This window comes from Pseudopodoces humilis, chromosome 27 (assembly GCF_049639895.1).
Source record: "Pseudopodoces humilis isolate 2021_Gansu_Grassland_sample_001 chromosome 27, ASM4963989v1, whole genome shotgun sequence".
Taxonomy (NCBI): domain Eukaryota; kingdom Metazoa; phylum Chordata; class Aves; order Passeriformes; family Paridae; genus Pseudopodoces; species Pseudopodoces humilis.
The window spans coordinates 4,023,732-4,044,459 of NC_142226.1; the positions used below are offsets into that span (position 1 = coordinate 4,023,732).

Genomic DNA, 20,728 nt, shown 5'->3' on the forward strand with positions numbered 1-20,728 from the left:
TTCCATGATTTGCCTCTGTAAAGGAAGTGTCATAAATGAGATTTCCAATTTGGTGCAAGAAATTGGAAGCGGGGAGGAAAAGACAGCGAGACTGATCAGAGATGATAGGGATAAAAACAAGAGGACCGGGAGAGGAGTGTGGAGCAGATAAAAAATGTGGGAACACAAAGGAGGAATGAAGGAATGAAGTTTTTGGAGCAGGGAGCCCTTTGGAAATGGGATTGGAGGGAGCAGGAGATAACAGGAAATTATGTCTGGGGTTTATTTGGAGTCAAAATTCCCATGTGGAGAGGGATTAAATGAGTATCTGTGTGGGGACAAGGCAGGAATGGGAATGGAATTGGGATAGGGAGGGAAGGAGAGGGGACAATCCAGCAAATTCCCTCTGTGTCCCTGTGCCAGGGAGCTGAGTGTTGGTCCTGCTTGGCGAGATGTGAGCCCCTGAATTCAGAAGTTCCTGGAGCAGATGCAGAGCAGGAGCTGCTTTGGATACCTGTGTTTTTCATTTATTCCCTGTATTTTATTTTTGTTTTCATTTCAGCTGGGATTGTCACAGAATCTTGTAATGGTTTGGGTTGGGAGGGACATTAAAGCATGAGCAGGGACACCTTCCACTATCCCAGGTTGTTCTTGTCCAGCCTGACCTTGGGCACTTCCAGGAATCCAGGGGCAGTCACAGCTTCTCTGGGAATTCTATTCCAGCCCCTCCCAACCCTCACAGGGAACAATTCCTTCCTGATATTTAACCCAAATCCCCCTTCCCTCATCCTAAAGCCCTGGATTGGAGACTGGGGAGCTGTCAAGAGAGATTTTTAGGAGAAAATTGGGGTTGGGACGCCACAACCTGGTGGGGGCTGCACCAGCTGGGCCTCAGCCCCTTCCCCACACCCAAATTCTTTCTTCCAGCCCCTTCCCCACACCGAAATGCTGTGTTCTTTTTTCCAGAGATCGACCAGGGCAGCTGTGGTGATCCCGGGATCCCCGCCTTTGGCCGCAGAGAAGGCTCCACCTTCCGCCATGGGGACACTCTGCACTTCGAGTGCCAGCCCGCCTTCGAGCTGAAGGGCCACAAAAGCATAACCTGCCAAAAGAGCAGCCAGTGGTCTGCTCAGAAACCTGTGTGTGTTTGTAAGTGGGTCAGGAGCTCCAGAGCAGCAGCCTGTGTCCTTGGAGGGGACCCCGCGGTGGTGGCAGAGGTGGCTCCTGCCCAGGGATGCCTTCACCCAGCTTGAGGAGAGCTTTGGGCTCTTCCCTGGGCAGAGCAGAGGGAGATTTGAGCTGTGCTGGGCTCTCCCTGCTCTGCCCCCAGGGAAAATCAGTCCTTGGTGGCTGTGGCACAGACAAATCTTTAAATTCAAGATTTAAAGCTGGATTCTGGTTTTGGCTCCTCAGTTTTCCCTCATGATTCGGCGCTCTCCAGGCTCCCTCCTGCTGGGCCCCAGTTTTGTGTTCGTTGCCCGAGTTCTCAGCAGATTTGGGATGTTCTGCTCTCCATGGTGACTCAGGATCACATTTTGGGATGGAAATGGGAGTTACTGCACAGTCCCTGTGGGGTTTAATGCTCTCGGTGTTCTCTGTAGAGATGTTGGGCAGTTTGCTTTATTGTCCTGACAGGACCTTCCTTGCAGGGACAGCTGGCTTTGGACACTGCCACAGCTCCCAGCAGAAACTCTGTTTTCCCCTCTTGGTGATAACCTCACTCTTCTTTTAATCTCCTTTGTTGCTTCGTTGGCTCTGTTAAAATCTGGGCCTTGGACTAGGGGAGTGAGACTGAGGCTGGAAAAAAACAGGAGAGGAAAATCCAGCTGAGGGAGGGGAGAATGGAGAGGGAGAAAGCAGAAATGTTGTTTTCAGATTCCAGTGGAAATGTGGTGTGGCAGAAGCTGATCCATGAAAAGGATGGAGCTTGGGGGGATAAAAAGCCAGATCCTGCAGAGCTGGATGAGGGTCTGGAGGAGCTGGGAGAGAACTGGGGGTCATGGAGAAGGGGGAAAACCAGTTTGAAGTCAGTGCCTTTCTTTTCCAACACTGATTTAAGCTTGGAGAAATGCCTGGGGAAGAAAGCAATTCCTTGTGAGTCCAGCCTTTTCCTGGTGCCATTCCTCCCTTCCTGTTTGGTTTTTCCTTTGTAAGCAAATCAGCTGGAGGTGCTGTTGAGGAAATACTGGAGTTTTTCCTGCTTATCTGGGAGGTGGGAAGTGTCAGACTGGTTGTGTGCTGTTTTTTTCTTTTAATTTCCTGGAATTTCAGGTGACTTTGGACAACTTGGTGTGGTTGAGGCTCGTACTGAGAGTTTGGAGTGAGAGTAAAACCTGTGGTTTGTGCTCAGGGCAACAGAGCTGGGTCATAGCAGAATAGAAAGGAGGCTTTTTGGTAAAATGGGGTTATTGGTATTGATCAAATCAAACCACATTCATGCAAAGCATGAATCTTCCAGTTAAAATAATTCCAGTGTGTTCTGTTCTCTGTGGCTCTTGGGATATTTACATCTCAACGAGGCAATGTGCAGGCAGTGGGAAAAGTATCTCACAGGCCCCTCTAGACCTTAATTCCTGATTTACTGTGGAGCAGGAGAGGTCACAGGACAAAATGTGTCTGAATTCCAGGTGAGAAATGTTGGGATGTGAGAGGGAGAAACGAGGGAACCCCATTTGTGAGCTGCTGGTCGGGATTGTGGGAACAATCCAGTGCCTCTGGTGGGTGACAGAGACAGCTGGAGATGGAGCTGGGATTTGGGGAGAAGGGGTTGGGGATCTGGGGTTGGGGGCAGGAGTTTGGGAGCAGGAGTTGAGCAGGAATTGGGGAGCTGGGGTTTGGGGAGCAGGGGTTTGGGAGCAGGGGTTTGGATCTGGGATTTGGGGAGCTGGGATTTGGGAGCTGAGTTTGGGGGAGCAGGGGTTTGGGAGCTGGGATTTGGGAGCAGGGGTTTGGGAGCAGGGGTTTGGATCTGGGATTTGGATCTGGGATTTTGGGGAGCAGGAGTTTGGGAGCAGGGCTTGGGAGCAGGGATTTGAGGAGCAGGGGTTGGGAGCAGGGATTTGAGAGCAGGGGTTTGGAGCTGGGATTTGGATCTGGGATTTTGGGGAGCAGGGGTTTGGGAGCAGAGGTTTGGATGTGGGATTTTGGGGAGCAGGAGCTGGGATCTGGGATTTGGATGTGGGATTTTGGGGAGCAGGAGCTGGGATCTGGGATTTGGGAGCAGGCAGGATTTCTTGGGAAGGGCTCATTTCCTGGGGTTTCTGTGGCAAAGCAGCACAATCCGTTCCTGCAACCCCTTTGTTGATGCCACGGGCCCCAAATTCCCACCTGGCTTTTTGATCCCAGATCTCCCTCCTCAGCCTCCGTTGCCACCGTGTCCCTGAGCCACCCACGGGGACACTGGGGACTCTGCAAACCCTCTCAGGTGTGGGGTTCCTGCACCCACCCCAGCAAGGTGTCCCTGGCCTTTGGGGGTGCTCAGGGGGATTCCCAGGGCCCTCTGGATCCTGGGAATCTGCAGCCCTGGCCTTGGGGTGTGCTGAGCTGGGCTGTGTTCTGGGTGGCTTCTGTGAAATCTGGGGGCCTGGGAGTTTGCTTCTGCTAAATTTGGGGGTCTGGGGTTTTGTTCCTGTAGGATTTGGGGGTCTGGTTGTTTTTTGGGTGTCTAGGGGTATGTTCTCCTTAAATATGGGGGTCTGGGTGTTTGCCTCTGTAAAATGTCAGTGCCTGGGTGTCTGTTCCTGTACAATTTGGGTGCCTGGGTGTCTGTTCCTGTACAATCTGGGTTTCTGGGTGTTTATTTCTGTACAATTTGGGTGTCTGGGTGTCTGTCTCTGTGGGGTTGAGGTATCTCTTCCTGTACAATCTGAGTGTCTAGATGGCTGTTTCTGTGCAATTGTGTGTATCTGGGTGTTTGTTCCTGTTCCATTTGGGTGTTTATTTCTGTACAGTCTGGGTGTCTGGGTGTCTGTTTCTGTTCCATGTGGGTGTCTGGGTGTTTATTTCTGTACAATTTGAGTGCCTGGGTGTCTGCTCCTGTTCAGTTTGGGTGTCTGAGTGTTTATTTCTGTTCAGTTTGGGTGTTTTTTCTGTACAATTTGAGTTTCTGGCTTTAGGTGATGGCTGAACCTCTCTCTGTCCTGCACCATCCTGCACTGCTTGAATCAGCTCTGTAGTTCTGTTGTCCTTAAAAATGGCATTTCCAGGACTGGGGAGTCTGTCTGTCACAGGCCAGGGCAGTTCCACACCCAAAACTCGATTTTGTTCAGTTTGTTCCCTTTTCTCAGCAAAATGGGCTCAGGGGGGCGGGTGGGGAGGGGTGCATTGGATAAATATCCCTGAAGGAAAACCCTTGTGCTCCCTCAGCTGAGGTTTGTGCTCCAATCTGGGGATAGAATATTCCAGCTGAAATTTCCTGCGGCTGGGGAGATTATTCAGAGAAACAGAATCAGCTCTGTAATTCCAGTTCTCACTCTGCTGACACTGAGGATGTGGTGAGGGAGAGGAACATTCCGGAGCTGCCAAAACCTCCAAATCCAGGCTGGGAATTGCTGTTCAAATATCCTCATGTGCAGCAGAGAAAAGAAACCCCTCATTTTCTGTTTTTATTTACGTTAGGAGGCCCCCAAAATTTGCTTCACAAGGTTTATTTGGCAGAAAGAGCAGGGCCCTGGTGCTCATGGGGTGGTTCTGCAGCAAGGAAGTCTTAAAAGGATCTTTGTTCTTCCCTTCCCTGCTCCTCCTGCCTTTCCCAAGTTCTCATCCTTCAGTTTTCTCCGGGTGCTTGAGCCGTGCCCGGCAGTGCCGTCCTGTTCCGTGGGGTTTGGCTGTGGCACCAGGAGTGACGATAAATGCCATTGTCACCATCTCGGGCAGCAGAGGTTTGGGTGCCCTCTGCCACTTCTGGGAGAGTCATTCCAGGAATTTCTGCTGCAGGTTCGGTTTGTTGGGATCAGGCTTGGAAAATCCAGGTTTTCTGGACCCGTCTCGTGTTTGGCAAGGAAATAAGTGGTGGGGGAGTAAAAGGAGCCCAGGGGGGTTGGGTTGGTTGGTGTCGCTCAGCAGAGTTTTGGGATTAAGGTGATCATTCCTAGGAGTGTTGTAGTGGATTGGGAACAAACACATTAATTTTTGGAGATGTTTGGGTTTGAGATTAATGTGGCAAATCCTGGGAATGCTTGAATGGGTTTGGGATAAATCTGTTCATTCCTGGGAATGTTTGATTTGGTTTGGGATTAATGTGGTCATTCCTGGGAGTGTTTGAATGGAACACGTTCATTTCTGGAAATGTTTGATGGGGTTTGATGGGGTGGTCATAACTGGGAATGTTTGAATGGCTTGAGGATAAACATATTCATTCCTACAAATGTTTGAATGGACTGGGAGCAAATGTATTCATTCCTGGCAATGTTTGATTCCTTTTGGGGATAAATCTATTCATTCCTGGGAGTGTTTGGGTTTGGGGATAAAGGTGTTCATTCCTGGTTGTTTTTGAATGGATTGGGGACAAATGTGTTCATCCCTGGGAATGTGTGAGTGGATTTGAGATAAACCTGTTCATTCCTGGGAATATTTAAATGGATTGAGGACAAATGTGTTCATGGATTGGGGATAAATGTATTCATTGCTGGGTATATTTTAATGGATTTGGGATAAATGTGTTCATTACCATTCCAGTTATTCCTGCCAAAAAAGTGCCACAGGGCACAGTTGGCTGCCCAAAAGTGTCCCCCTTGCCTCTGGTGGAGCACCCACCACATCCCAGGTCCAGCAGCTGGATCCCTTCCAGGCTGGGATGGGCCCTGCACTTGTTGGGAGTCCCTGAGGATCCATCCTCACCTTCTCCCTGCCCTTGATCCAAGGGGTTTGGAGCAGCAAATCCCTGGGGAAAAGCTCCTCGTGGCCCTGAGCAGAGATCCAGCCTGTCCTGGCAGGGAGGGGAGCAGCGAACTGCAGGCAGGATTCCCCTGATCCCAGATCCATGTGGGATCTGGAGCTGCTGTTCACAGCCGTGTTCCACATTCCCAGCCCTGTGAGGCCCTTCCCTTCCTCCCTTCCTTCCCCAGCCCTTGTTCTGCAGCTCTGCCCCAGCAGAGAATGAGATTTCAGTGTTTGCTCAAGAGCTGGGCAGGAATCATTCCAGCACCTTCCCAGAGCCAGGGAATTGCCTTGGAATTGTCCCACATGAGCTCCTCAGCCTGTTTGTTTTGTTTGTTGTTTTTTTTGTGGGTTTTTTCCTTGTTTGTTTGTTTGGGTTTTTTTGTTGCGGGTTTGTTTTGGGTTTGTTTTTGGTTTTTTTGTGTAACCTGCATGAAAATTTTCCATTTCCTTCCTATAACTGTCCGAGGGCTCTTCCCTGGGAGATGTCCCAGATCAGCTGCACACCTTTCCCAGCTTGTCCCTTGAGCTGGGAACTTCCCAAGGTGTCCATATCCAAGGAAAGCTGGTGTCCCCCGGGTCAAACCAGAGCCCGTTTGCTCCTCAGTTTCACTTTGCCACTGAGTTCTTACTCATGGTTGTAGAGCCAGGAGAAGGATCCTCCCTGTGAGAGCTGCTGCTCTGGGAATTCTCTGGGTTTATCAGGAATTTGGGGGGTTTGGGGGAGCAGTGGGTGGCAGTGGGGGCTGTGACCCATCAGGTGTGACCAGCTCTGTCCTGATCGAGCCAACCCCTCCTGGCTGTGCCCACTCTGGGGGCTCCCAGCTGCAATCCCAGGAGGTTGCAGCTCCTTGGGGTTGTTTCCATGCTGGCATTTCCTGACTGGACCTGTGGATCTGCTCCCCCGAGGGAGTTTTGCTCCAGATGAGCTGTCCTGGCCCCATTTCCCTGTTCCCCATTTTCCCTGTTTCCCTGCTCCTGATAGGAATTGCTCAGCAGGGCAGGTTCCATGGGTTTCTCCCCTTCACACATGCCTGGGGTGACACTGGCTTTGTCAGGGCGTTGTGTCTCTCCCCTCCCTGTGTCACAAAGACAGGGATGTGGGGTCTGGTGCCATCATCCATCTGCACCTTGGAGAACTTCCCTTGTTATTCCTGCCTTATTTACCCCTTCCCACGTGGGGTGGGGGTTTGAGGAAGCTGCAATGGGACATTCCCACTTCTGGGGCAGAGTCTGATGGGGCTGAGTTTGTTTTTTGGGATCTTCCTGTTGCTCCCTATGAGCAAGCTTGAGGTGTGGCCCAAGCTGGCCATGCTCAGGGGAGCAGCTGCCCTCACCCCACAGGCTTTGGGGTGTCCAGGGGGGTCAGCACTCGCCCCTCGTGCACTTGTGGGGTTGGGAATGTGTGGGGCAGTCCCATCCCAGGCTGCAGGAGCTGGCTGCAGCACTTGGCAGAGGAGGGAGGAGTTGCCAAACCCCACAGAGCAGCATAGGAGAGGTGAACAATAGCACCACAAGGCTTCTTAGGACTAAAACTTCCACTTCTTGTGGCCACTGCAAAAATTCCCAAGGAGACTGCTGGGAGAGGAAGAGTTCTGTTGGAAATCAGGGGAACCTGGGAGAGGATCTTGGTGCAGGAGTCTTGGAGCACATCCCAGGAGCAGATGGCTGCAGGATCCCTGGCAAGAGCCAGGTCAGCCCTGTCCCAGTGTGGATCAGCAGCTCCCAGTAAGTTTTAAAAAACTTCAGCTTTTTCCCAATGCCAAGCCCTGCTCCTGCTGGAGTGGGTGGCAGTGAAACCTGCTCTTCCCTGCACATCTATTTTAAATTCAGTGATATTTTCCTCAAGATTTGGTTCCCAAAACCTGGTTTTCATTCTTCTCCTCATACCTGCGGTTCCACCCACTTGCCCTGTGGTGCCACAGCGTTCTCAGGATGAAAAGGCACCAAGAGATGCAGATTTTTTTCTTTCCCCCCTTGGAATAACACGTACAGAAAGAGGAAAATACAAAATGCAAAGCGCTTTGCTACCCAGCTGGAGCAATGCCCTGAGCTTCCAGCACTGTCAGCTCTTCCCAAGTCAGGAATGCTGGGCATTAACCAGGATCCTGCTGAGCTCCTGTTTTTCCAGTCTATCACCAAGTTCTGCCTAGAGGAGGGATTTCTGGAGAAAAGGAAATGCAGGGTAGAAAATCCACTCCTGTCTCCCAGCTCTCTCCCCAGAGGTCAGAGTCTGTGGGAGTAGGATCTAAAAACTGAGAGGAAAGTCAGGAATTTTGGATTGTTTCCATGGAAACTGCAATTACTCCAGTGATTCCTTGCTTGGTTTCCAGCTCCTGACTCTGATGCCTTTCCTGGTCCCACGGTGTGACCTCTTCTTGGGATCAGCCCTGGAATCTGCAGGATCAGCAGGGATGGAGTGTCTGGAGCCAGGAACAGAAGAGAGATGGTCTCTCTTCTTTTGAAGAGGAGGCAGGGTCTGGGGAAGGCAGGATAGAAGAGAAAAAACAACTTGGGGAGAGAGAATAGGGGAGGGAAGAGAGGAGAGAGAGGAGAAGGAGAAGGAGAAGGAGAGGAGAGGAGAGGAGAGGAGAGGAGAGGAGAGGAGAGGAGACTCGAGGAGAGGAGAGGAGAGGAGAGGAGGAGAGGAGAGGAGAGGAGAGGAGGAGGAGAGAGAGGAGAGGAGAGGAGAGGAGAGGAGAGGAGAGGAGAGGAGAGGAGAGGAGAGGAGAGGAGAGGAGAGGAGAGGAGAGGAGAGGAGAGGAGAGGAGAGGAGAGGAGAGTAGAGGAGAGGAGAGGAGAGGAGAGGAGAGGAGAGGAGAGGAGAGGAGAGGAGAGGAGAGGAGAGGAGAGGAGAGGAGAGGAGAGGAGAGGAGAGAAGAGAAGAGAAGAGAAGAGAAGAGAAGAGAAGAGAAGAGAAGAGAAGAGAAGAGAAGAGAAGAGAAGAGAAGAGAAGAGAAGAGAAGAGAAGAGAAGAGAAGAGAAGAGAAGAGAAAACTCCATCCATGTCCCTCTCCTAAGGGAAGAACCAAGGATCTGCTCCTTCACTGTTTCTCTGCCTAAAGCAAGGCAGGATCCTGATGATGCTTGTGATCAGTTGAACAAATCACTGTGCTGGTTCATTCATGATGTGCTCTCGCTGCTATGTGTCTGCTGTGATTTGTTCTGTATTTAATAAAGGCATTTTTCTCATTGCCTTGGCAGTACTTGGGCAGCAGTAGCAATTATTGACAAATAAGACAATTATTGACAAATAAGACAATTATTGACAAATATAATGGTTATTGACAGAATCAGCTTTATAAACAGGCCCCTGTGCTGTGCACATCATGGAATGGCCTCTCCTGGCATTTAACAAGGGTAATAAATGTTAATTGCAGGCAGAGCAGCTCCCAGGCCCGTGCTGATGGACAGCTGCAGGCAGCAGGGCTGGCCTCTGTCATGTTGGGAATGACTCCTGCTGCTGAGGGCTCTTTGGGATGCTCCAGCAGCACCAGACAGGTGGAGCTGGGCTGTCTCCCACCTTTCCTGCTGCCATCATCTTCCTCCTGACAGCCTGGCCCTGCCTGTGACATGTTGTTAAACAGCTCCTGCTTTATCCCAGTGTCCAGGGAGGCTGGCATGGATCCAGTGCCAGAGCTGAAATCTCCTTCTGCTGTGAAGAAAAACTTCCAAAGTGAGGAAAAACCTCCTTTGCTTCAAAAGATGAAGAAAATCATCATCTCACAGACACCATGGTCTTGTTCATGAACCTTGTGGCTTCCTGGGCTGGATGTTCCCCTCTGGAATGTGATTCCAGCTCCTCTCTCCATCAAATTGAGATTTTTCCCAGCCGGCAGCTTGTGCCAGTGGCCTTGGTCCTCCAGCTCCAACTCGCTTTTCTCCTCACTGATCTTATGGAAAATCAAAATCTTCATTTACTTCCCTGCAGTGGAGACTCTTGGATGTTGTTTTTTTTATCAGCTCCTCTTTAATCTGACATTTTGTTTTATCTGGCAAAGGTTAATTTTATATTCTCCCCTCGCTCTACTCCTCTCCCCTTTGTCAGCAAGTCCTTTGTTGTTTTATTTTCTGATCTGGTGACTGCACCTCTCTCTTGCTGGGCTGCTGGAGGTCCTGGCTGAATGCTAATTCACCCCCTTGGATTTAAAAATGTAGAGGAGACACCTCATCCCTGCTGCTGAGATGTTTCCCTGGGTGAGAATGCATTTATTTTCAATTTTCCTGAGGCAGATTACACCGTGCTTATGCTGACAGAATTATTTGACAGCATCCCCTGATATTTCAGTGTCTGGTAAAGAGAGAGCCCAAAAAATCCTGAGGAGGTTTTGCAGTTTGTTTTCTCTTTAATCTGCTCTCTTTGTGGCTGAGAGCAGGGAATGGATTGTGCAGCTCCATGGCCTTGATAACGTCACAGGAACATCCGAATTATTTGATCTGAGCCCATTAAGTGGTGAGGGGAGACAGAGGGAAAATAACAGAGGGAGGCAGAGCAGTGATCCAAATAATTGTCTAAGTGCCAACCCCAAGCCAGGCTCATCCTCTGTGCCAGGAATTAGGGAGATGGATGTTCCCAATAATGGGTTTTACCAAGGGTGGCGGTGGGGAAAAAGGATGAGCAAAGCATCCATACATAAAATATCCCAAAGTCTGGGCAGGTAGCACTTCAAAGGCAGCCTTGCCTTCCCAAATTAATGGGCCTTGGCAGCTGCAGCCAGGGATGGATTGAACCCCTGGAGAGCTGGAGGGTTTTTCATGCATGCTCTTCTCCTCAGCTTCGTTTTAAGCCTGGTTTTAATTATCTCCGTGGCAATGGCAGCCAGGTTGGGCGGCTTTTTGGGAACCAGCAAAAGTCGGGGCTTTATTTGTGGTGGGAAGAGTTTCCCCTCCACCAGGGCTGCAGATTCCTTCGGTTTGTCCCAACCCCCTTGGGCACTTGGGGATGTTCTTGGGCTGTTCCACAGAGCATCCTGCATCTCCCAGTGCTCAGCCAGGTGTAAACGACTTCCCAAGGACACAAATTAACTCACAGCTCCTTCTCCAAAGGCTCCATTTGTTGTCGGATCCCGAAGACATTCCCTGTGGGAAGGGCGTGGTGTGGATGGAAGGAGTTTGGTGAATGCAGTGGGTGAATCTGGAGAGGAGCACGGGGGAAAAATGAATTCAGCAGTTGGAAAGGGCAGCTGAAATGGCAGATTTTATTGTCAGCAGGCCCCAAGGAGTCTGCAACACCCTGGGAATGGATGTGTCACCTGTGGGTGACAGAGCTGAACCAGGGACAGCAGCAGGGGAGGCTGGAGCAGTGCCCGGAGTGACTGAGCTGCTTCCTTGCTCCAGCTTCTGTGGGATGTGCTGGGCTGTGGCCACAGCAAAAAGTGTTGAGGCAAAACTGGACTTGCTTCATGCTGGATTTATTTTGCACCAGCTCAAGTCACCCACTGCATTCTTGGGAGGCTTTCCTGAGGGACGTGCAGGAGAATTCACCTGGAAAATGCTTGATCCCACCTAAGAGGCATTTTCCTCCTGCTCTTAAAGAAACCTGGAAGGGACTGGAAAGCAGCAAAACCACCCAAAGTCCTGAAGAACAGGCATTTTTCTTATCCCAGTAATAAAAGATTCTGATTTAGTGGTGACCAAAAGATTCTGATTCAGTGGTGATCAAAAGATTCTGATTCAGTGGTGACCAAAAGGTTCTGATTCAGTGGTGACCAAAACCTTCTGATTCAGTGGTGATCAAAACCTTCTGATTCAGTGGTGACCAAAAGGTTCCCTGCTGCTCCTGTGAGGGTGGTAATTAAAGTAATGGGAGAGAGCTAATGGAAGATCCAGAGTGGTGTTTTCCCCTCCTGGTTTTCAGTCCATGTGAAATGTCTGATATTTATGTGATGGCAGGAGTTCTGTCAGTGGGCTCTGGCAGCCTGGGAGTCACTTCTTCCTCCTGCAGATAAATCCCAGAGTGGAGCACTCCTGGGGCGGTCTGGGAGCAGGAATTGGTGGGAGTGTCCCAGCTGAGGGGATGAGGGCAGGGATGGCCGTGGGGCCGTGGGACTGATGTCCCTTTCCCTTTGCAGTTTCCTGCTTTTTCAACTTCACCAGCCCGTCGGGGATCGTGCTGTCCCCGAACTACCCCGAGGAGTACGGGAGCAGCCTGCACTGTGTGTGGCTCATCATCGCCAACCCCGAGAGCAGGATCCACCTGGCCTTCAATGACTTCGATGTGGAGCCCCAGTTTGACTTCCTGGCTGTCAAGGACGGGGGCACGGCCGAGTCACCGGTGCTGGGCACCTTCTCAGGGAGCCACATCCCCTCCTCGCTGACCAGCAGCGGCCACGTGGCCAGGCTGGAGTTCCAGACTGACCACTCCATGGAGAAGAGAGGCTTCAACATCACCTTCACCAGTGAGTGGGATGCTTTGGGGCCACCTAAAAACAGAGGCCAGACAGAATTCAGGGAATAAAAAGCAGTTCTGTTTATTGAGAGGCCTCCAGGGACATTTTGGGCAGGCAAAGCCCCCCAGGGGCTGCACCCAAAATGGACCACGGGTCAGGGGTTTCACACTTTTATAAGTTTGGGCCATTTCCATATTGGGGTGAATCTCCCAATTCCAGCTTCAGGTAATGAAGTCATTCACCCCAAGTTTGCTGCCCCCAACTCCCTTTTGTTTCCATCTCTCAGAGCCTGAGGCAGTGAGGTGTCCTTGATTGCCAGGCCTGGAGAGGAATTGCTGTGTCTGACCCAAATGGGAAAGCAGCAGCTCACACTGTGTGTGGAGTTTGGAGTTACACACTAAAGAACTGCAGGGTTACAAATAGATGAAAAATATAAAAGCTAAAATCCTAAGTCATCAAGTGTCCCACACTTCCTTCTGCCCGGGTTTTAAACTCTAAATTCATGTTGGAAACTGCAGAGATGGATCTTGCTAAAGCTGTTGGAATTCCAGAGTAAACCTGAAAATTGAGGATTAATTTGGATTTGCAGTTGGGTAACGGAGAATTGGTGGCAAGTTTAGAGCTGGTGGCACAGATTCTTTCTGGCTGTGAAGTTGAAGTGTTGTCCACAAAAAAAAACCCAGTTTGGTCCTGGATTATCTGTTCATGGAAGCCAGGATTCGGGTTCTTCCCTCAGGGTGTGCTGGAGAAAGATTTTGGCCAAGTGTGTAGTGATGGGATGAGGGGAATGACCTGAAATTGGATATTGGGATGAAATTTTTCCCTGTGAGGGTGGGGAGGGGCTGGGATGGGCTTCCCAGGAATCTGTGGCTGCCACCCTTGTATGCTGACAGCCAGAGATGCAAAACTTTGGAGAAAAAGGCAAATGTAGCCCTGTCTTGTGTTAGAAAGCCTTGACATTTCCAGAGAGAGATTTGGCTCCATGTTAAGTCCACTCCTCAAATCCCTACGGTAATTTTATCATATTGCTCTGTAATTTTCCAAAGAGCCTTATTAAACCTCTTCAAAAGCAGAACTGAGCTTTGTTAGGCTGTGCCTTCGGTGGCACAGATAAATTAATGGCCTTTCCAGCCCTGATTGCTGAGCCCTTATTTAAAGAAAAAAAAATCAAAAAATCAAAAAGTCAGAGGGCTTAAGGAAGCATTTGCCAAACTCCATCACGCTGAGGGCTCCTCAGAGGAGGGGATTTGGGTGAGGTTTGGGTTTGGGTTTTGGTTTGGGTTTGAGTTTGGTTTGGGTTGGGTTTGGGTTTGGGTTTGGGTTTGGGTTTGGGTTTGGGTTTGGGTTTGAGTTTGGTTTGGGTTTGGGTTTGGGTTTGGGTTTGGTTTGGGTTTGAGTTTGGTTTGGGTTTGGGTTTGGGTTTGGGTTTGGGTTTGGGTTTGGGTTTGGTTTGGGTTTGGGTTTGGGCTTTGGGTTTGGGTTTGGGTTTGGGTTTGGGTTTGGGTTTGGTTTGGGTTTGGGTTTGGTTTGGGTTTGGGTTTGGTTTGGGTTTGGGTTTGGTTTGGGTTTGGTTTTGGGTTTGGTTTGTTGGGTTTGGGTTTGGGGTGTGGGTTGGGGTTGGGGTTTGGGTTTGGGTTTGGGTTTGGGTTAGGGTTAGGGTTAGGGCTTGGGTTTGGGTTTGGGTTTGGGTTTGGGTTTGGGTTTGGTTTTGGGTTTGGGTTTGAGTTTGGTTTGGGTTTGGGTTTGGGTTTGGTTTGGGCTTGGGTTTGGGTTTGGTTTGGGTTTGGGTTTGGGTTTGGTTTGGGCTTGGGTTTGGGTTTGGTTTGGGTTTGGGGGTGCCACAGAGCCAGGACTGAGGGTGACACCTCAAGAACACTGCTGGTGCCTCTCCCTTTCCCCTGTTGGGAGCTGTCCCTTTCATGGGGACATTTTTCAGGCACACTTTCAGGACATTTTTCAGGTTTTTCAGTGCTGGGAATGACTCAGGAATGAGTCAATTTGTTCTGACCGCTTCAAGTTCTGCACTGAGCCTTTCCCAGCCAGGTTTAAGTATTTAAGTCCTCTTTGAATTTAACGTGGTATTTTCTAATTGTCCTCTGGTGCTCTGCTTTGTGTCACAGTTAACTTGTGGAGAATTCAGTCAGCGTACAAGGGGGGTAACATGATTGCTTTACACCATTGTACAGAGGTATTTTCAAGTGTTTAGTTAAGGTCTATAATATTGTATATTCACCTCACTACTTCCATAAGCTGTGCAGTACATATTTCAACTGGTTAATTACATTAAACTAACAAACAGCTAAATAAAGGTATATATGATACTACAGCCAACCACTGTTACCGCTGAAGATGAACAGATCACACGGACACAGGTCGAGGTGTGGTGAAAAGAAGAGAAAGTTTATTTTTACTCCCAGGATTTATAGGCTCCTGACCCCAGCCAGGGATGGGATGGTCAGGATAACACTTTCCCACTGCACTGGCCATGAGAGATGCCCATCACAAGATGTGTAACAGAAAGAATGTACACATATCTATGTTTACAGTTCCTGTCCTGGGAAAGTCCTTAGAAAACCATGTCAGCAAGCTCAGAAGCTGAGTTTTCAGGGCGACACACCACTTATGATCAATGCAAAAACCAATATATAAGTGCAAAAGCCAGTATCATATTGCAGTTGTTTTTTCAACACAAAGATAAAGTTGTGTGTTTTTTTATGGGAGGAGTGATCAAGCACTGGAAATATCCCGACTCCCCTGTTTTCCTCTTCTCTTTCTCTCCTCTGCTCCTCCTGCCAGCGTTCCGGCACAACGAGTGTCCGGACCCCGGCGTGCCGGTGAACGGGAAGCGCTTTGGGGACAGCCTGCAGCTGGGCAGCTCCGTGTCCTTCCTGTGTGACGAGGGCTTCATCCGCACCCACGGCGCCGAGACCGTCACCTGTGTCCTGCAGGAGGGCAACGTGGTGTGGGACAACGCCGTGCTGCGCTGTGAAGGTGATCCCACGCTCCCGCCTGCCGTGCTTTGGGGTGGCAGGGCATTAAAGATCCCCTTTCGCCTCTTCCCATGGCCAGGGACACTTCCATTAGCCCTGTGCTCCTGTCCAGCCTGGCCTTGGGCGCTTCCAGGGATCCAGGGGCGTCCTCAGCTTCTCTGGGAATTCTGTGCCAGCTCCTCCTCACCCTCACAGCCAAGAATCCCTTCTGAATATCCCCAGATCTCCCCTTTCCAAGTTCTAAGCCATTCCCTGTGTCCTGTGCCTCCATCCCTTGTCCCAAGTTCATCTCCAGCTCTCCTGGAGCCCCTTTAGCCACTGGAAGGAGCTTTGAGCTCTCCCTGGAGCTTCGTTTCTCCAGGTGAACATTCCCAGCCTACTGAGAGAGAGATCCTTCTCCTTTTTCTCTTCTTTTTTTCTTCTTTTTCTCTTCTTTTTCTCCTCTTTTTCTCCTCTTTTTCTCTTTCCCTTTCTCCTCTCTTTCTCTTTCTCTCTTTCTCTTTCTCTTTCTCTTTCTCTTTCTCTTTCTCTTTCTCTTTCTCTTTCTCTTTCTCTTTCTCTTTCTCTTTCTCTTTCTCTTTCTCTTTCTCTTTCTCTTTCTCTTTCTCTTTCTCTTTCTCTTTCTCTTTCTCTTTCTCTTTCTCTTTCTCTTTCTCTTTCTCTTTCTCTTTCTCTTTTTCTCTTTCTCTTTCTCTTTCTCTTTCTCTTTCTCTTTCTCTTTCTCTTCCTCTTCCTCTTCCTCTTCCTCTCCCTTTTCCTCTCCCTCTCCCTCTCCCTCTCCCTCTTCTCCAGGTGAACATTCTTGCAGGGACTGGGATTTTTGGGGGAATTTTGCAGCTTTTTGGGATCCAGAATCAGGGTTCTACCTGTCAGGGTCTCGCTCTCACATTCCATAGTGTCCAGCCAACACCTTCCAGGATTTTCCACGCTTCTGGAAGGTGCTGTCTGCACAGAGGAGTTTGCTGGGGAGGAAGTTTCAGCTCAAATATTCCTGAGCTTTGTTTATTTTCCGATTGTTTTGGTACGAAATGAACGCTGGGGAGTATTTTTATTGTATTTATTTGAGGATCAGTTTACAACAGGTGTATTTCTAATAACAATAATAATAAAAGGTTCTGGTTTAGTGATGACTCAAAGCTTCCCTGCTGCTCCTGTTGGGGAGGGAATGAAACAACAGGGAATGGAGGACACAGGGTGATGTTTTCCCATGCTGGTTTTTGATCCCTGTAAAATATCTGATATTGATATGATGGCAGAAGTTTGTCAGTGGGCTCTGGCAGCTGAGAGACAGAAATTCTGCATTTCCATCTCCTGGCCACAACAGCCAGCCCTGCCGTGGTGGGAGCTGGGCTGATTTAAAAGCTTTAATTCAGATTTCAAAGCTTTCTTAGGACTTTTAAGCCTCTCCTCTGGAAAAGGGAAGTGAAGAAGGAGCTCATTAGGACTGAAAATCTCCCTGTACACTGTGTTCTCAGGGAAGTGATGCCTTGCTCTGGTATTTTCAGCAATTTGAATAACAAGTGCTGAGCTCTTGAGAAACAGCCCTGGAATACTGAGAAATAATTGGAGTAATTGGCCCTGCATTGCCTGGGCAGCAGGAATTGCACGATCCTGGCCATTGTCTTTGGGATGGAAGGAAGGAATCAATTGTCTTCGACAGCCTTTGTAGAATAAAAAAGCTCTTTTTGTATTCTTAAATAATTTTACTCCTGACAAAATACAGGTTTAATTCAGGGCTCCTGTTACTTTCAAAGCATTAGCCTTTAAATTTACATATTTTTAAGTATGGAAGGGAAACATACATTAAATAGTACATTCTTAATAAACTTTTATATTTGATAACCTTCTGCCTTCTCCTCCTGATCACTCTGGTGATTTCTTTGACTCACCCTTCAGTCTGGACATTTTAATTACCCTTTTTAAGCAAGGAGAAAAGCCCAGAGATCTAAAGTCCCGCTCAGCACTTGAAAAAATTAATGGGAATGAAGGAGACAGAGAAAAGGGTGGAAATCCTGACAGGAGATGATGCAGCTTTGGGGCAGAAAGGAAAAATAATTGCTTTGGAGTCAGCTGAGATCAAATGACTTTCATCTGCCACCCTTCAGAGCAGCAGGGGAGCTTTGGGGCTGGCACTCCACTGGGGTACAGTGACATTGGGGCTGGCCCTGGGTCCCTCCTTGGAGGACAAGCCCTGGCAGTTCCTGAGGGCTGTGGGATTTTTGTGCCTCTGAGCCCTCAGACCCATCTTCCTTTGCTCAGAAAACGTAGCTGGGGACCGTGGTGTGGAATTCCTGCCCTGCTCTGGTGATGTCCCTCATGGTAGCAAAGCCATGACTCAATTAGCAAGGCTGGGAGAGATTTTCTGGCACCTGAAATGCCAAGTGACCTTGCAGTTTCCTCTGCTTTTATATCCAATTATTATTTTACACCCCGTCCACTCCGAGCAGGGCCCAAGGTCAGCCCTGCCAGCTCCCAGGGGGACAGTGTCTGCATTTGGAGCTGAAAAGGCAATTTCTGAGCAGTTCAGTTTTCCATCTGGCTCTGGTGATTTTTAACTCGTGGGAGGAGGGAAATGCAGGGAAGGGGTTTCACAGGGGGGACATCTCAGGGTGCTGCAGCTCCCTGACATTTTTCACCCTGATTTCAAAGATGCGGCACTCGGGGACGTGGTTTAGTGGTGACATTGGCAGTGTTGGGCTGGATGAGCCTGAAGGTCTTTCCTAGCCTGGATAATTGTGTGATTTGTGTCCTTTTTGTGTCCCCAGCACCCTGTGGGGGCCACCTGACGTCACCCAGCGGAACCATCCTGTCCCCAGGCTGGCCTGGCTTCTACAAGGACTCGCTGAGCTGTGCCTGGGTCATCGAGGCCCAGCCAGGCTACCCCATCAAGATCACCTTTGACAGGTGCTCAGCAGCACGGGCAGCCCCCAGATCCCCTGGGTTTGGGTGGTTCTGGTGGTTCCAGGTGCAGCCAGGGGATGGGAATGAGCTGCTCCACATCTTGTCTGAGGTTCTCCCCTCTCCCCTTTCACATTTCTGAGCTCCTGGCAGGGAATTAAATCCCACCCAGCACTGGGGAAGGAAAGGTGGGAATGTTCTGTCTGAAGCACTCCTGCTTGCTTTCAGGGGTGTTTTAGACACAGTTTTGGGGGCTGAGCTCCCACAGATTCCTCAGGTTGGGGGAGCAGCAGGGGATGCTGAGTTTTTTGGCTTTCCCTGGATTTCCTGGCCAAGGAGGGCTGTGCTTTGCTGGCTGTGTGGGGAGACTTGTTCAGGGGGCACAAGGATGAGGATGGATATAGATCCAGATATCCTGAGGTGCTGTTTGGATTCCTGGCAGTGCCAAGAATACCCCAGAGAGCAGAAAGGAGCTGCCCCTGCCACTGCTGTGACATTTGGGGCTCCATGGCTCTTTCAGCCCTGTTTCATTTGCTGCCTCAGCACCTGGGCAACATTTGAGGGCTGGAGAAGCTCCCAGCCTGGTGGGGGTCAGCAGGTGAAGAGGTGAAGGATCACAAAAAAACCCCAAACACGTGAGGTGCCCTCAGTGAGACACTCAGAAAGGACCCACCTGTGGCCCCTGGTGGTTCCAGGAGTGAAATGAGGACAGAAGGAGAAGTTCTGGGGTTTCAGTTTCCTCATGTCCGTTCCAGGTTCAAGACAGAGGTGAATTATGACACTCTGGAGGTGCGGGATGGCCGGTCCTACTCTTCACCCCTTATCGGGGTCTACGACGGCACCCAGGTGCCCCAGTTCCTGATCAGCACCAGCAACCACCTCTACCTCCTGTTCACCACCGACAAGAGCCACTCTGACATCGGCTTCCAGATCCGATATGAAAGTAAGGACACTTTGTTCATGGAATTCCCTGGAATTGCCCGGTATTCCCCGGTCTCCAGCAGCACCTTGGCCTGGCTCAGGGCCACCTGGGTCTCTTTTTCCTGGTTCCAGGCAGTTCACTCTGCTCAAGGACTGGGCAGTGGGAAGCTGCTGCCAGTGGAGGAGCAGTTTCTGCTTTTCCTGGTGTCCCAGACTGGTTTGGTTTGGAAGGAAACTTAAAACCCACGGGCAGGGACAGCTCCTGCTATCCCAGGCTGCTCCAAGCACTGTCCAAACTGCCCTTGGACACTTCCAGGGATGACCTTCTCTGGGAAAACCTTCCCAGCCCCTCCCCACCCTCACAGGGAAGAATTCCTTCCCAACATCCCCCCCAAATCTCCCCTTTTCCAGTCTGAAACCATTCCTCCTCTGGTTGTTTGTAGAAGCTTTTATTTTTATTTTAGCATTTGCAGAATATTCTTGATTTTAGGAGGCAGAGCTGAGCTCACAGATTTGGAATATCCAGAGTTGTATCCCACAGGGATCGTGGAGTCCAGCTCCTGGCCCTGCACAGGACAGGCACAAGAATCCCATACCAGCTCCCATCTCCATTTCCTCCTCTCCCTTTGGGGATTTTCCTCTCTTCATTTCCTCCTCTTCCTTTGGGGATTTTCCTCTCTCCATCCTCTCACTTTGAGGATTTTCCTCTCTCCATCCTCTCACTTTGGGGATTTTCCTCTCTCCATTTTCTCCCCTCCCTTGGGGGAATTCCTTCTCTCCATCCCCTCATTTTGGGGAATTTCCTCTCTCCATCCTTTCACTTTGAGGCTTTTCCTCTCCCCATTTCCTCTTCTCACTTGGAGGTTTTTCCTCTCTCCATCACCTCCCTTGGGGAATTCCCTCTCTCCCTTTCACACTCTGACTTTGTGGGTATCCAGCAGGGTGTGGAAGGATGGTGTGGGAGGGCTGTGCTCCCCCTGGGCTGCAGGGTGCCCTGGCTGAGGGCTGTGCCCCTGTCCCCAGCTGTGAAGCTGCAGTCCGACCACTGCCTGGATCCAGGGATCCCGGTGAACGGGCAGCGCCACGGGAACGATTTCTACGTGGGAGCCCTGGTGACGTTCAGCTGTGACCCCGGCTACACCCTGAGCGACAGCGAGGCCCTGGAGTGCGAGCCCAACTTCCAGTGGAGCCGGCCCCTGCCCAGCTGCGAGGGTGAGGAAACCTCTGCACGCCCTTGCCGTGCACAGCCACTGCCAAAGCAGCGCCTGGAAAGCTCCCAGTGCCATTTAATCCATGCATTTTGTTGGGTTGATGGATGTGTTTTGTTGGAGTTTGACCAACAAAACCCAGTTTGGGTTGATTGGATTTTGGGTTGATCGGTCTCTTTGGTGGGATTTTCCTGGGCTGGATTTTGGTTTTCTTTTTTCCTCCCGGCTTGTGAAAGATTCTGGATTATTGAATTCTTTTACTCCTTTTTTTTTTTTGGTGTTTTTAGCTCTCTGTGGGGGCTACATCCGTGGCTCCAGTGGCACCATCCTCTCCCCAGGCTTCCCTGATTTTTATCCCAACAACCTGAACTGCACGTGGACGATAGAAACATCCCATGGGAAAGGTGAGACACCTTGGGCGTGCTTGGAGAGGACTGAGGGTGGTGGGCAGTGGGAGAGGAACTTT

The 20,728-nt window shown here is 50.2% G+C and overlaps 1 protein-coding gene across 5 annotated transcripts in view; it reads left to right on the plus strand.

Annotated features, from left to right (window-relative positions):
- Positions 1-20,728, plus strand: part of CSMD2 (CUB and Sushi multiple domains 2) — a 294,243-nt gene that overhangs the window by 180,253 nt on the left and 93,262 nt on the right. For 4 of the 5 annotated variants that reach the window (XM_088067354.1, XM_088067353.1, XM_088067357.1 and 1 more), the window contains 7 exons: positions 946-1,128; positions 11,928-12,254; positions 15,042-15,236; positions 18,001-18,139; positions 18,889-19,076; positions 20,078-20,266; positions 20,550-20,666. In XM_088067354.1, coding sequence (XP_087923480.1) covers positions 946-1,128; positions 11,928-12,254; positions 15,042-15,236; positions 18,001-18,139; positions 18,889-19,076; positions 20,078-20,266; positions 20,550-20,666 — 1,338 coding nt within the window. The remainder of the gene's footprint in view (positions 1-945; positions 1,129-11,927; positions 12,255-15,041; positions 15,237-18,000; positions 18,140-18,888; positions 19,077-20,077; positions 20,267-20,549; positions 20,667-20,728) is intronic. The other variant, XM_088067355.1, reaches the window with a different exon arrangement.